General features: G+C 46.2%; 1 protein-coding gene across 2 annotated transcripts in view; it reads right to left on the bottom strand.

Moving 5' to 3' along the window:
• Window positions 1-3,371: 3,371 nt before the first annotated feature.
• Window positions 3,372-13,895, bottom strand: part of GRIA1 (glutamate ionotropic receptor AMPA type subunit 1) — a 127,729-nt gene continuing 117,205 nt past the window's right edge. The window contains exons 15-16 of one of the 2 annotated variants that reach the window (XM_075164227.1): window positions 8,681-8,815; window positions 3,372-6,336 (exon numbers count right to left, since the gene is read on the bottom strand). In XM_075164227.1, coding sequence (XP_075020328.1) covers window positions 6,148-6,336; window positions 8,681-8,815 — 324 coding nt within the window. In that variant the 3' untranslated portion in view covers window positions 3,372-6,147. The remainder of the gene's footprint in view (window positions 6,337-8,680; window positions 8,816-13,895) is intronic. The other variant, XM_075164229.1, reaches the window with a different exon arrangement.

Here is a 13,895-nt window from a genome sequence, read left to right as displayed (position 1 = left end):
GCAGAGTAACGAACATACTCTGTGGCTGTTACATTATACCGTATTGATCCGTAGGAATGAAAAGGTACCTTGACAGCTAATTTGGGCCATCAGAGGGATCTCTTAATATCTGTGTATGCATGTGTGTGTGTGTGTGTGTACTATATAATTAGTGCATGAGAAAGGGATGTGCAAACATTGGCTAATTACACTTCTCAGTATCCCTTCTGGGGGTGAGGATTCCTGTGTTTCACTGCTCTAGAGACAGCTCTTCCCTTGCACACGTTTGGCAGGTGAGTTCACTCGGGTACCAGCTTGGTGGAGATGATGCCCAGCACCCTGCCTCTCTCCACCCCCGAGCCAGGTGTACCACCTCGCAGCCAGACAGTGATGCCTCCTCGGGATACGTGCGCACAAGCAAAAGGGAGATTAGTCCAAGTGCTCCGGGAACAGCCAGATAACTTAGCACTTTGCAAGATTGTGGCTCCATATAACACCCCATTTGCAGAAAGGCTCCTTGCTGCCTGAGTACAGTGTGATGGGTTATGGGATCACTTCTGCCCAGTGAGGAGCTGGATTCAGATCTCTGCCCCCATCCCAAAGGAAGGTAAGTTCATTTGCTTTCTAAAGCTATACAGTGATATAGACTTATCTGCAATAAGACAACCACCATGTACATACCCAGAGCCTATTCCAGGTCCTGGAGAAGAGTAGCTGGCAGTGCTGAGGGTGGGATTGATGTACAGATGAAGGAGAGATGGGGATGGACAGAAGGGAATTGGGAGGTGATGCTGCAGGTCAGGGCTGAGTGGAGGATCCCAGAGTGGGAATGGTCAGGATTTTGATGGAGAGATCACTCTCGAGCTACCTCTCCATGCCTAGGAGAACCTTTTCCAAGTCCTTGCACTCAAAATTCATCCCTCTTATACACTCAAACCACCAGGACCAAGTGCCTGGACAGAGCAGCTCTGCGTAAGAAGGAAGCTGGAGGGGTGTCATCTTCGTAAGGAAGCTGGAGCAACATGGAGTTCAAGCAGTTTTGTCTGGCACTGTCTGGCATCTTTTGAGCTGGGATTTGCATGTGGATTTTGCCCCAAAAGCCCTTCCCTCCTGCAGGCTGTGGGCAGCTGTGCATGACACAGTGACATCCTGGTATTTCTGTTAATTAATTAATTAACTGAGTAGCAGAGATGCAAGCATGGGGGCTTCAGCCAGCAGTGGGCTGCCAAGACACAAAACCAGCACTGGTGGCTGACAAATTGATTTGTGCCCATAGGTAACATGAAGGTAACTGGAGAATCTGTGTTTAAGAGAGGTCAGCAGCTACAAAAGCAATCAGAGAACAGGCCACACAGGTCTCTAAAAGGTATTTGGGGTTAATCTGGTACCTTTGCTGTGGGAAGGGCCTGAACCCATCTCCTCCAGTCTCCAAGGTGGTGCTTCAGAGCAACCTCCACTAGCTAAGCCCCAATCTGTGCTGTTATTTCTGATGCCATGGCAGTGAAGAGTACCAGTAATGTCCTAAGGGTACCACACACCACTGTGATGGATCATCTAAGCTCTGACATGTGCCTCCGTGGTGGACCGGCATGGTAGTTAAAAAGGTGCACAAAAATGTTCTCCTGGGGACCCAGAGCCATGTGTGAGACTTGGGTGACTGACCATGTCATTGAAAACTGAGCACGAACCTGTGTTCACAGTGAAAACTTCCCCATGTCTCCCAAAACTTTTGATGGAAATATGTGGCTGAGTTGCTGGAGCTGAACAGGTTAGTGGTACCCACTGGGTTACAGCAAACATTGATGCGCCCCTGCCCCGTCCCTTCACTGAGCTTAGATGAGTAAGTTCTCCTTGCATGTGATGGCAGGTAGGAACATAGACAAACAAGTCCAGCCAAATCTTTTTGGAGCTTCCCAGCTTTGTGTCCTGATGCCAGGGTTATCATCCCATAGCAAAGGGATGGACTGGGTGATGCATCTGTTCCTCACCTGCTGCACTTCAAGGTTCGGTGTTTTTTTGCTTCAACAACTGCTGAAGATGGTTTTGGATTCTTGCTGGAGACTTTCTTAGAAGGAATATTTGCTTTTGCCACTAGGAGGGAATTTTGTCCTGTTTATGCCAAGATATAAAGGAACATTTCTTGTGCATTTCTGCTACCTCTCTGGGAACCACTGAGCAAGAGTGAACCACTGAGCAAGAAGAGCTTTTTGAGACAGGATCCAAGCCCACAGTACAGTACTGGATGCCTAAGCAATTGTGGAAGACCAAAATGGGCTGATCCAGCATAGCCTGCCCATGGGAAACCTCTCCTTCAGGTCCCATTGATTGGGAGTTTCTTGTGCGTTGAAGCCTGAGAGGTCACAGCCCCTTTCAAAACTTATTAATTTTGCCCCTTGCTGACTCTGTATTTAAAACTTACCAGTGGGTAAAAAAACCCCTTGTGAATGTTGGAGACCTTGAATCTATAACCACGGCCCCGTGAGGTGAGCTGGGACGCCTGGTCCAAGGCACTTTTTTGTCTCAGCTTCCCCAGCTGATAAATGGGAATGATGATATGGGGAAGGGAAGTCCTTCCAGATCTGTGACACCAAGCACTGTGTAAGAGCATGACATTAATGATTAACCTCAGCAGCTGTCAGCATCTGCATAAATGTCCAAGGCCCTTTAAATCCTACTCTCTTTCCACCTTCATCAGACTTTTGGATGAGGAATTTAACAGGTTAATTGTGTGAAAACTGAGTGAGAAATATCTTGAATGTCCAAGCCTCTGAAACAGCATGGGAGCTCCTAGGAAAGCTGATACTGGTAAGAATTTTTGGACCAGTGCTGGTTCTGAATTATCTCTGAGCTGACCATGTCTTCTCTCTCTGTAAAAACAAGATAAAATCCTCTAACAGCCCTCCTCAAAAAATAACCCCACAAAACTCCAAACGAAGCAAAATAATTAACTTTGAACCCAATAAATGTTTAGTTTCCTGACTCTTGGGTAAATATTAGATAGATTCCCAATTTCAACCTGAAGCAGTTTATTTGGCTGCTGTTCACAAGTCAGACACAGCAATAATCAAGGAAATCTCGTTTGATTCAGGTTGGGTAATATTGCCTGAGGGGTAACATCATTTTCATTTCCACACATCCAGCACTGGCACAAAACGGCATGGACAGGTATGAAAAATGGATCATGGATCCTTGGTGCTAAAATTCCAGCTGATAGTTTCATTTTTGTGTAAATAATAATTACCAATAAAAATGTTGCTTGAAAAAAAGAGAATGTGAAAAGAAAAACACCGTTGCGTTTGATAAAGTAAAATCCTTTGCAATACTGCCAAAAGAAACAAAAAGAAAGAAAAAACAAAAGAGAGTTAAAACAAATATAGCTGTTAAATAAAAGATCCGGGTACCAAAGAGCAAAATTTAATGAAAGCCAAAACTGTTAAATATGGATTCCTGTTGAGAAAAAATGTCAATGTCTTTAAGAGTTTTACCATTACTCTATTTTTAAGAAAAGTGTAGTAAAAATACATATTACAAGTTAACATTTTCCACGCTTTTGTCCTATTCATCTTGTTTTTTTTTTTAACTCCTCCACTGATCAAAAGCCTTTGAAAACTGCATCTCACATCTTCACGTCGCAGGCGGCCAGTCCTAGCGCAGATGTGCTGCTTCTCACAAGACCATCTAACTGCCCAGTTGGGCTTCCCGCGACCTGCTGCCTCGTGGTCCTGTCTTTGGAGGAGGACGGGGCACCGATGGGTCTCGGCAGTCTGCTCCCACCACAGCGCCCGGTGCTGCACTGCCGTGGCAAGGTCCGGGACGCGGCAAGAGCTGGGTCAGGAGATGCATCCGAGGGCTCTGGGCATGGAAACAGGCTAGTTTGTGGGATGCCTCCACTGTGCTAACACTTACACAGAACTGAAGTTGAAATTAAGAAAAGTGGATTAAAAATAATAATAATCAACACAAAGCGACCCGAAAAGGCGTTTGGAGTGGTTGATAACAGAGTTCATGTTCAGTGATGAGAGATGAAGGTTTCCAGTGGTGGAGAGAGGAAAACACATTGGCACAAGACATGCTGTGCCCGAGCTTAGGACCTTGACTCTGACTTGCTGGTCTCCAAAGTGTTGCGTGACAAGTGGATAAATGGAACAGATACTTCAGACCAGGCTGGTGTTAAAGGTGGTAAACGTATTGCTCTGCACATTCGTACACTGATGGAAACTGGTATTCAGGCAGCTTCCAGCTGTACTTATGGACAGCTGCATAGACAGATCCTTCTCATAGACCTGTGCCAGTCATTTGCCTGCATCTCTTTCTCTTCACCTGCCTCCTTCTTTTCCTGCTCCTCTTTTGCTACGTTGCAGAAAAAAAAAGAAAGAAGAAAAAAAAGAAAGAAAAAAAAATGAGAAAAAGCAGCTCAGAACGCTCCAATAGCAGCTCAGTCCCTGGACAGATATTTGCTGGGTGCTGTGAGAAGCTTTGAATTTTATTTGCCATTAGTGGTTGACCTGTGAGATGGGACAAGACTAAGTGGGTTCACTGTGGTCCCTGCCCCACAGAACTTCTCTCTCTCCAGATGCTCCCCTGGGAATCCTTCACTTCTGGCGAGGTGTCTCAGGCCCACCAGTGTGGGAAGCATTTGTCTGTCCATGCCAGTGATTCACAGAACGAACCTTTTGTGCGATTCTGGAAAACAATCCTTGCCTCTTTGAACTCCACGCCAGTGGTTGGACTCCCAGGTGCCTGTCTGGCAGTGCAGGTTTCTGCAATACCGAGTTTGGGGTCAGCAACCTGCTCTCCTGGCTTGTGGATGCTTCCCCCTTCCTAAGGATATATGAGTGGGAACCTGCTACTTTTGGCTTTCTACCCAGACAGGCCACAACTTGATGAGAAGGTTGAGTTTGACCAGCCCTGATGCTGTTGAATGTCATGGATGCTTGAATGAAGCATTGTAGGATCTCCTCCTTGGTTTGCTTCAGCATTTCCTTCCAGGAAGCCATTCTGGCCAACTATCTACAAAATGTCCCTCTTAATTAGAAAAATGGCCATAAGGGGATTTCAGAGCAAAAAGGCAGGGATATTCCCATTGCAGCCCCATGACTTCTAGCATGTTTTACTGGTTAATAGGCAGCCATCTAGAACTAGATGTCTTGAGATGGTCTATTCCCGGCTCAAGGTGGTTCCCTTATGTGACCACCAAAAAGAGAGCACACACAGAAGCTAAGCAATGAAGAAATGGTTCACAATTGCTTATTAGCCCCCAATAACCTAGGCAGGAGAATCGCATGTGAGGGGAATGTGGCATTTACTTTCTCTTCCATAAACAGCAGCCAACCATGATCTTAGACCAACCATCTGCTCTAGTCTGCCACGCATGACGCTCTCCACTCCAGGCACACAATTTTTCTCTTGAACCGCCACTCATCATCTCTGGAAGAATTATCACTTTGTCCTCAGGTTACCTGGGGTTTCCAAACTCACTCATGACTTTGACCCTCTAAAACAGCCTCGTGTTTTTGTTCAGGTTCTTTCTCGCATAAAGTCCTTCTTGTTGCAGGGAGAGCCGTTTGCAGCTACATCTGCCTCGTTGCAATAACTCCACAGCCTGAGTTCACCACAGAACAACGGAAGGCAGAATCACGATGGACAAAAGGGGTCAATGCTGATGCCCTGCAGGGAGTTCAACTTGCCATTTATCAGATTTTCTTTTTTGCTGTTAGTAGCTCAGACATTATGGTTTGCATCCCAAACTAAACCAGATTGAAGGACTGAGCAGGGAAGGGGAAAGGGCTGATGTTACCCTGACACCACAGGAATTAGTAAGAAAAAATATATATATTGCACACACTAAGACTTATTAACAACCAAGTTAAAACAAAATGGCGTCGTCCTCATTAGTGTTCCAGTGGTTCTTTGATCAGGGACGGTTCATGAGTCTGTTAAATCCCACTACATTCTCCTTATTGCAGTACAGACCTCTTTCTGTTCTCCTGCCGGTGGATCTGTTTGCAGATAAAAAGGGAAATAGATTTGATTTCCTTGAGAAGATCCATCCAATTGTCCTTTCCATCATCGTCGTTTTTCTTGTTGGTGTTGGGTTTGTTTTTGGCTCTGGAGGGGGTGGAGTTGGGCTGCCCCTGCTCTCACCCAGGCAATGGGTCAAAAGGCCAATTATAATCCCGTAGCTCCCAGGGACATGCCGGTGCTGTGGCTCATGCACGGGATCGTCTGCATGGATTTGGGGAAATCGTGGCTGACCACACGTCCGTTTTCTCCACTGCCTCCTGCTGCAGCCGGCCTGGGAAGGGTTGATGTCCGTATGGCTTCGTTGATTGATTGCTGTGGGATTAAACAAAAACCCTTTTTAGGAAGGACGGGGGGGTCTCCCCCTGTCCTTAGCAATGTTGGAGAAATTACAATATAAACCAGTGTTGTCCTTCTATCACTGTTCTCTCCCTCCTTGTCTCCATTCAAACTCTCACTTTCTGCATGTCCCTACTGCATCTGCTCTGTTAATTCGCACCTCTTCTACATTCAAAATTAAATGTTTCAGCAGTATTTTGGGGTATAAAGCATACGTACCATATGCAAAAACTATTCAAACTCTACAACATAAGAACAGTCATCCTGGATCTGAGCAGAGGTATTATACACACTTCCCCCATAGATATGCTATTACTACTCCAGTACTGTTATGTATGGTGGACTCTGACTCACTGCAAGCATATGTTTAGCTCTCCTCATGTGAGAAGTTGAGCATGTGCCTATGTTTTTGTCTACAGCGATGACTGAGGTAACCAGGAAATGCAAACCTAATTCAGGAACCCAAATCTCATCTTCCTGTTCCAGATACCGTCCAAAACGTTTCCTTTGAGAAATCTAAGGAAACCACCTGTTTAGAACAATTAAACTAAAGGATGAAGTTAATTTGGTTTCTTGGCATTTAAGCTATCTCTAAGGGCACCATCATCCTTTCTGGACTGGGATATCCAGGTGAAGAATTATGCAAAACAGATAAATCTGGAACAGCCATTCAGAAACTGTCAACTTTAGTGCCTTGCCAGGCATGGAGCAGCCTCCTGTGCTGGCGGGATCTGCAGCTCGCCCAGGAGGTCTGTAGGGGCTTGCGGAGCAGAGGTTGGGTTTAGAGGGGGATCTGACCCGTCTTTCTGGGCATTAGCTGGGCTCCGCTGAATGGCCTTGTGGGGTGGCCACTGATGGTGGGAGCCAGCCAAAGGGACAAGCTTAGAACATGTTAACATTGGGAGCAACGATTCCTTCCCATAATGGCTGGTTTTAACACGGCAAGAGCACTGCAAGCTAACACGGACGAGAATTAGTGGGTTATTTCTAGCAGCACAGGGAAGCCAATAGCAGGGCAGAACCTCCTTAAGACTAAAACTATGGAGCTATTGCATTCTGACACTCTTTCGCAGTGTATTTGTGACATACCTAGCTTTACAGTGTAGACAGCAATTATAATTTAATTTTTGTATATTCAGGGACATTAATTGCTTGCATTATCTTACCCCTGTGCTCAATGTACCTCCCATTGCCTGTAGAATTTTCTGAACCTCAATGGAAAAAGAGCTATTGTACATTTTCAGTGAATTAGGAGTATCATTATTGCTGACAAAACATTAAGAATGTTGTGAAATGGTGACATAAAAACCAAAGAAATGATTGCTTATTTTCCTTTTGATTCTGGGTAAGTTTCAGTGCTCAGGGAAGTGAAAATCTCTCTAAATTTTATGAAACTCACTGCATACTTCATATACTCATACTGACTTCCGTGCTCATGGGAGAGGTCAAGATGAGGAAAATAAGGGATGTGTTACTCTTACAGCACAGATCCCGCTGCACCCTTGTACACAATGGTATCTGTTATAAGGGATCGCCTCTGCTAGTCATCTGAGTCGAGATACACTTGTTCCACAGGTGCTGCATTAAATGTGTATCCCCAAGGCTCTCAGATCTAATCCACTCTTGACACGACACACTGAAATTTAGGCACCCCAGCATTTAGGGCTGAAACAAATCTCCTGGGTCATAGGAAGTATGCTTCTGCAAGATCATGACAGGGTGGAGAAAAAACCCCAAACATTACAGGAGACATTAGAGGCCAATTTCTCTCTAAGAGGACCCATAGTTCTGAATCTGGAGACCCACATCATCCATTCCAGGGCAACAATGCTCTGAGCACGTATCACTCTTGCCAACCTCCAAATGGTGCCAGCAGGATGCCAGCAAAGGGAACAACAGGATCTGATTCATTACCGTGCTACCCCAGTTTTATCTTGCTGTTAACTGCTTGGGTTTGGGGATTTTTTTATTGCAGCAGCGGCTGTATCACACCAACCCCAGCACACTTCATCCATGCTGCACACGCATTGCCATAGTCTGCCTTCTTTAATTTAAGGAATGGCAATGTGTTCCTGTTACCGTTTGTGCTATGATTTTGCTCTATATCTGGATTTTGAACTAGCATTATGCCACATGTCTGATCTTGCATCAGCTCCCCGCTACGGCCCACTTCCTCTGACGCTCCTATTCCTTTCTAGCAAGTCGAGTGACATGGTCACTTCATTATCCCTATGTCTTGGCTTTCCACCCATGGTCTGGGCTGCATCCGTCTCTGAAGGCAGCTTTGGAGCCGGGGTAGGATCAGAGAGAAGGTGTGAAAGGCCGGGGAATGGGTTGCCACCTTCATCCGCTTTGATTCACTTCTGGACTTGTAACAAAACTCGATTAAGGCAACCAGCATGGCTAGTCCGAGCCCACCGATGAGGATATAGAAAACCCCCGCCACATTGCTGAGACTCAGCGCGCTCGTCTTGTCCTAGAAGAGAAAGGAGAAGGGAGGGAGGGGAGGGCACGTGGGAAGGAGAACAACAAAATTAATATGAGATTGCTCCGGGAGGGATGCTGCACAATATAGCAATGTTGGCATTACATCAGCTCCCTCTTTAAATGAACAGGTGACATTTCTAAAAGCATTTTCAATTTTTAATTCGATGTCTAGTAAATCTAATGTTTCCCTCACACAAACAAATAAACATTTCTTCAGCAATGTGACTCTTTGTAAAGGTTTGGGATCTCTGTTTTTCAATCAGCTAACTTAAATGCTTGTTTTACCCAAAATGCCTAGTTTAAATTATTGATTAAAAGAGAAAAAAAAGAAAAAGTTCTCCACCTCTGTGACATTTGCTTGTCCCTGATATCTCGCCTGAAATAACCTGTTCTCTTGGAAATGCTCATTCCTTCATTCCTAGATTGTTTCCCCCGCAAAGTCTGTTGCTGAGCAACACATCAAAATGGCTGGGGTTTTTTCTTTTTTTTTTCTTTTCCTCTTCAGTACTGAGGTTGAGGTGACACCTGAGCTGTCCTCAAAACTCATTTGATTTCTGCGTGATAAGGAAGTTATTTCATATGCAATCAAGACCCGTTGATGCATGTCTAAGCTAATTATTTGGTTAGCAATAAATAGGGCTATTAATGGACCACAACTCACAGTCAGCAGCTACATTCTGATTTTACAATTGCCTAATGAATTGTCACGGCTCTCTGGGGAAGCGGCGAGTCTCAGAAAGACTCAATTCACTGCTAGGGAAACCGAGTCACCACATCTAACCCCGATGTCACTTCTAACCCCCGAAGCTCTCAAAACCTTCTCCTCCATGCTAACCAGGTGGAGTTGGGGTGTTAGGATAATCTGGGCAGCAGCAGGACCCAAAAGCTTGGCTCAGCACCGTGTACAAGGTTCCTGTTTCTAGGACACGCTTTCTCTATAGTGCGACCAGATAGGGCTCCCCTGCTCCGTGCTTGTTGCTGCTTTGCAATGTCGACTCAATACCTATTTGTCGGTACAGATTCCCCAGGGCAAGCCCAACAGGTCAGTGCAAGTCTGTTGGAGCAACCAGGGTCTGACCAGCATTGACAGCCTTACTCCCTGGACCTGGGAGGAAAACTGCATATGGATCATTTGAGATGCAGCCACACAGTTAAAGAATAATATTTATGCCTGTAGAAGTGTCTGCAGTTGGGAACGAAGCCTCTGCATGGTTCTTGGTGTTCCCTGCTACTCCATGGACACGTGGACTGGTGGGTGGCACAGCTTGTTGCTTGCCCTCGTAGGACAGTTGATTCACTTGCTTTGCTTAGCAGGTTTTACAATAAGCAACCCACACTTTTCGGGAAGGGCAAGGATTCAGGAAACAGAAAACTATACTGGAGTGATGTCAAAAGGGTTCAAAACCAAACCCCAACATGAGCACGGAAGGTTTTGATTCAAGAGCAGTCTGCCTGGCACTGGCACTGTCTTTCAGGCAAGTACGTTTTGCAAAAGGATTCTGTCTTTTGCAGTATTGGGGTTTGATGGCAAAAAGTTAACACACAAAGCATGAGAATGTTTCAATTTTCAAAATTAAAAAACTCCTCCTGTTACAGAAAAGAACTACTTTTTTTTTTTTATAGGAAGAAAAGAGGGTTCCAGTCCAGAAAACTAAAACAATTTTTTTTTCTACTGCTCCTTCATTGGGCCCCACTGCCCATGTGAGCTACAAAGCTTCTGCCCAGCTGGAGCTGTCGCCGCAGGTTCCAGTGCCACGGGCAGCAACTTTGCATCCTGAACCCTCTGCTGAAAGATGCTGAGGTTTGGTTAGGGGTAACGCCTGCAGGGTTTCGGTCCCTGGAAAAAACTCCACAAGTGATTTTATTTTCCATGCTTCGCTGATTGACATCGTTGCCAAGAGGTTCGCTGCTGTCACCCTGTGTGTTGCACTGCTGCAGACGTGACGGTCGCCGCTGGCAGACAGGTTTCATTTCTCCCTTGTATAACCTTCATACGCTGGTCAGTTTGTAATCTTGCCGATGCTTCCTGTGTGCTCTCTGTAATGAGAGATTTCTGCAAATATCCTCTTAATTTCTGCAGTTTCCATATTTGAAGGATTATTTATCTGGTCTTTTCTAATCTGCCTTCATGCATTTTTTTTCCCCCAGGCTTGACTGTACGTTTGTTCAGTCATCTATTCTGATTCTATGCAGATTACTGGGTATACTTTTAAGCACCAGCTGAAAAATGTAGGGAGTTTTTTAGTGAAGATTTAGAAAAGCGGAGCAATTACTCTGAGAAAACTGGGTTACAAGACATCAGCTACTTTGTGTCTTCAAATTCAGTCTGAAGGGGCTGCACCAGCTTCAGGGAGGGACAAAGACACTAGAGGTGGGCTGCCTTCATTGACACCCTAATCTTTTAGCTTGGCTCCTTAATGAAAAGTGGCTGGTTAGCACATGCTCTGCGCTCAGAGGGAAGGATGGGGACAGGCAAGGAGGTGGAGCAGCCTATTTGTCTGTGTTTTACTAATGATTTTCAGCCCATACTTCCACATTAGTTTGACAGAAGGGTGAAGATCTCCAAGATATCAGGAACCTCCAAGCTTTGTGAAAAAGCATGACGCTGTAGAGAAGAGAAAACCTATTAATGCTTTCACTCAAGTAAATGTATCAGTGCAATCCATACTAGGCATCTGAGACTCCACGTGGGTCTTTGACTTGCAGCCAGAGATCCTTAGGAAACCTGGCTTCCTTAGCTCTGCTGGGCATGGGAATACAAAAATTTCAAGTTTTATTGGCCAGGATATTGTTGTGTTTCCAATCCCAGCTTGGGCGTCATGGTCCAACAGGGCACCTTCTCAGCTGGCTGCAATGGCAGAGCAGTCTAGCAGCCAGGAAAGGCTGCTGGTTCTTAATTTCCACTTTCCTCCTGATGTCAGCAGCAAATCAACCAGTAGGAAAGAGGAGATGACCCAAAGCCGTTTCCTGCACCACTATTTCATACAAATAATTTCAGAGCAGTTGTATTTTTCTTGCATTTACTTTGCAGTAACATTATTATTATTATTATTGTTGTTGTTGTTATTACTATTATTACCGTTGTTGCTCCTGTTACTATTATTATTGGGACAATTTGGGTGAACTGAAAGTTGTCTTATCCAGAAGGCAAAGGAAAGCATAGTGAGGCACAATGGTGGGCAAACCTGTCAGGAGGGAGACAGCAGCCTGAGTTTCACCTCTGCCACCATAACAAGGTTTCTCCCAAGGAGCCAAAGACACGGGCACTGAGGCACACCGAACTGCGGGGGCACGGCTGGTGACACAGCCTGCTATCATCAGCCAGGCTGAGAAGTGAAATTGCTCCTGTGGTGTCACTTGACTTCTTGCTCATCCTCTCCTTTTTCTTTTCCTTTTTGTTTCCTTCCCTGTCCCAGCAGGACATGCAGAGAGGTTCTCCGGCTGGTAGTGGCATCTCGTTGCTCCCATCGGCTGCAGGACCAGACCCACACGAAGGGTAGGAAACGCTGCATGCCCCACCGAGGCTTTGCCTGCTGTTTCCATGCACGCTTCTGCCCTAATAATGCTAATAATAATAAAAAGTCCCAAATTATGCTAACTGTTTGAGAGGACCCTCCCCTCCTCTCTGCTCGGGCTCTGTGACACCAGATGCTCTCCTGCAGAGCTGCCCATCACCGAACCAGCTTGTTAGTGGGAGTGTAAATGTCACCGCTCATCTCCCGCAGCGGCAGAGCGCTAACGTGGGGGGAAGATTGGCAGGTGAAAAGAGAAAGAAAAACCCATCCTTCCGAAAGCCCAGCCTTGTTGCTGCAGCAACCAGGCATCTTCCCGTCTGTTCCTCTCAAACGTGGCATCGTGTCCTTCATCTTCTTTGTCATTATTTATCCTCCTTGGCTGAAAGGCGTTAAGGCCAAATTTGCCCAGTTTCCCAGCAGGGGTGGTCCTTTCTTTTACCCTGTGTGACCAGAGCCCGTTGGCAGCACAGGGTGATGGCACCTCAAGTTGTTGCGGTCTCCATAGAAGATGAACTGTCCTTAGAGCAGGTGGTAGCTCCAGAAGTTGAGCTTTTACACCAAACACTGGACCAACTTTACTGGGGCAAGGCCTGAAGCTCAGCAATGAAGGACATAGCGCTGGCCATCCTCTGACTCACTCTGAGCGCTGCTGTGGGTCTGCCAGGGGATGGGTAGGAGCACATGGATGGCCGGCTGCGGGAATGAGGCTGCCCAGCATGAAAAGACACCTTTGGTTTGAGAACCAGCCAATTCCCTACAAAGGCAGGGCAAGGCATAGCAGGATTTGTTCCCTATTTTTTGTTGTTTTTTTAAACAAAAGCACAATTCTTGCAACTGGAGAAAAGGATTGGGACATCCCTGTGGCTTTGATGAAGTTTCTTTAATTGCATGAAGTGATCTGGCTGCCCCTGCAAGCAGGTTGCACCTTGCCATCCTGGTCTGGAAAAAACCCTCCTTTCTCCCAGTGCCTTGCAAAATCCCCAGGGAAGAGGAGAATCACATCCATCTGCCCTGACGTTTAGTGTCCACCTTGTCATTACCCTCCAACAACCCAAGGCATGCCTTGCAAGCCCACAGCACATTTCATAGCCTGCAAAAGAAGATGTCCATCCCGTGCTTCTTCGTTCTAGGGAACTGCCTAGCTACAGAGTGTCTGCCTCTCTTCTGGGCTTATTTCTGCTGTGCCAAGTAAAGGAGGAGAGCAGGAAGGCTGGGAGACAGGACCAGGAATTGGTTTCTAGCTACATGAAGTGCTGGAGGTGCGTGTGTATCGAGAAACCTCGAGCCTGTGGGAAGGGGTGGCTGCCACGGGTTTACTGCGTGGAGGGGAGCAGCAGGGACATTGCTGCCCGGGGCAGGACACTGCCTGGGATTTCCCACTGTCTGGCAATGCAGCTGGGGCTATGGTGGTCCTGGATCAATGGCGCCTGAGCGCAGCTGCCCAGCACCTCCTGGGATGGCATAACATGTCCAGCAAAGCAGGAGTGTTTGCCTCTGGAGTTTTAGTTCAGATCACTAATGTATCTACTGTTTCTTTATAGGGATTTCTCTGGA

This window comes from Calonectris borealis, chromosome 15 (genome assembly GCF_964195595.1).
Source record: "Calonectris borealis chromosome 15, bCalBor7.hap1.2, whole genome shotgun sequence".
Classification (NCBI taxonomy): domain Eukaryota; kingdom Metazoa; phylum Chordata; class Aves; order Procellariiformes; family Procellariidae; genus Calonectris; species Calonectris borealis.
The sequence above is the reverse complement of the archived record's forward strand: the minus strand, read 5'-3'. Positions and strand labels throughout refer to the sequence as shown.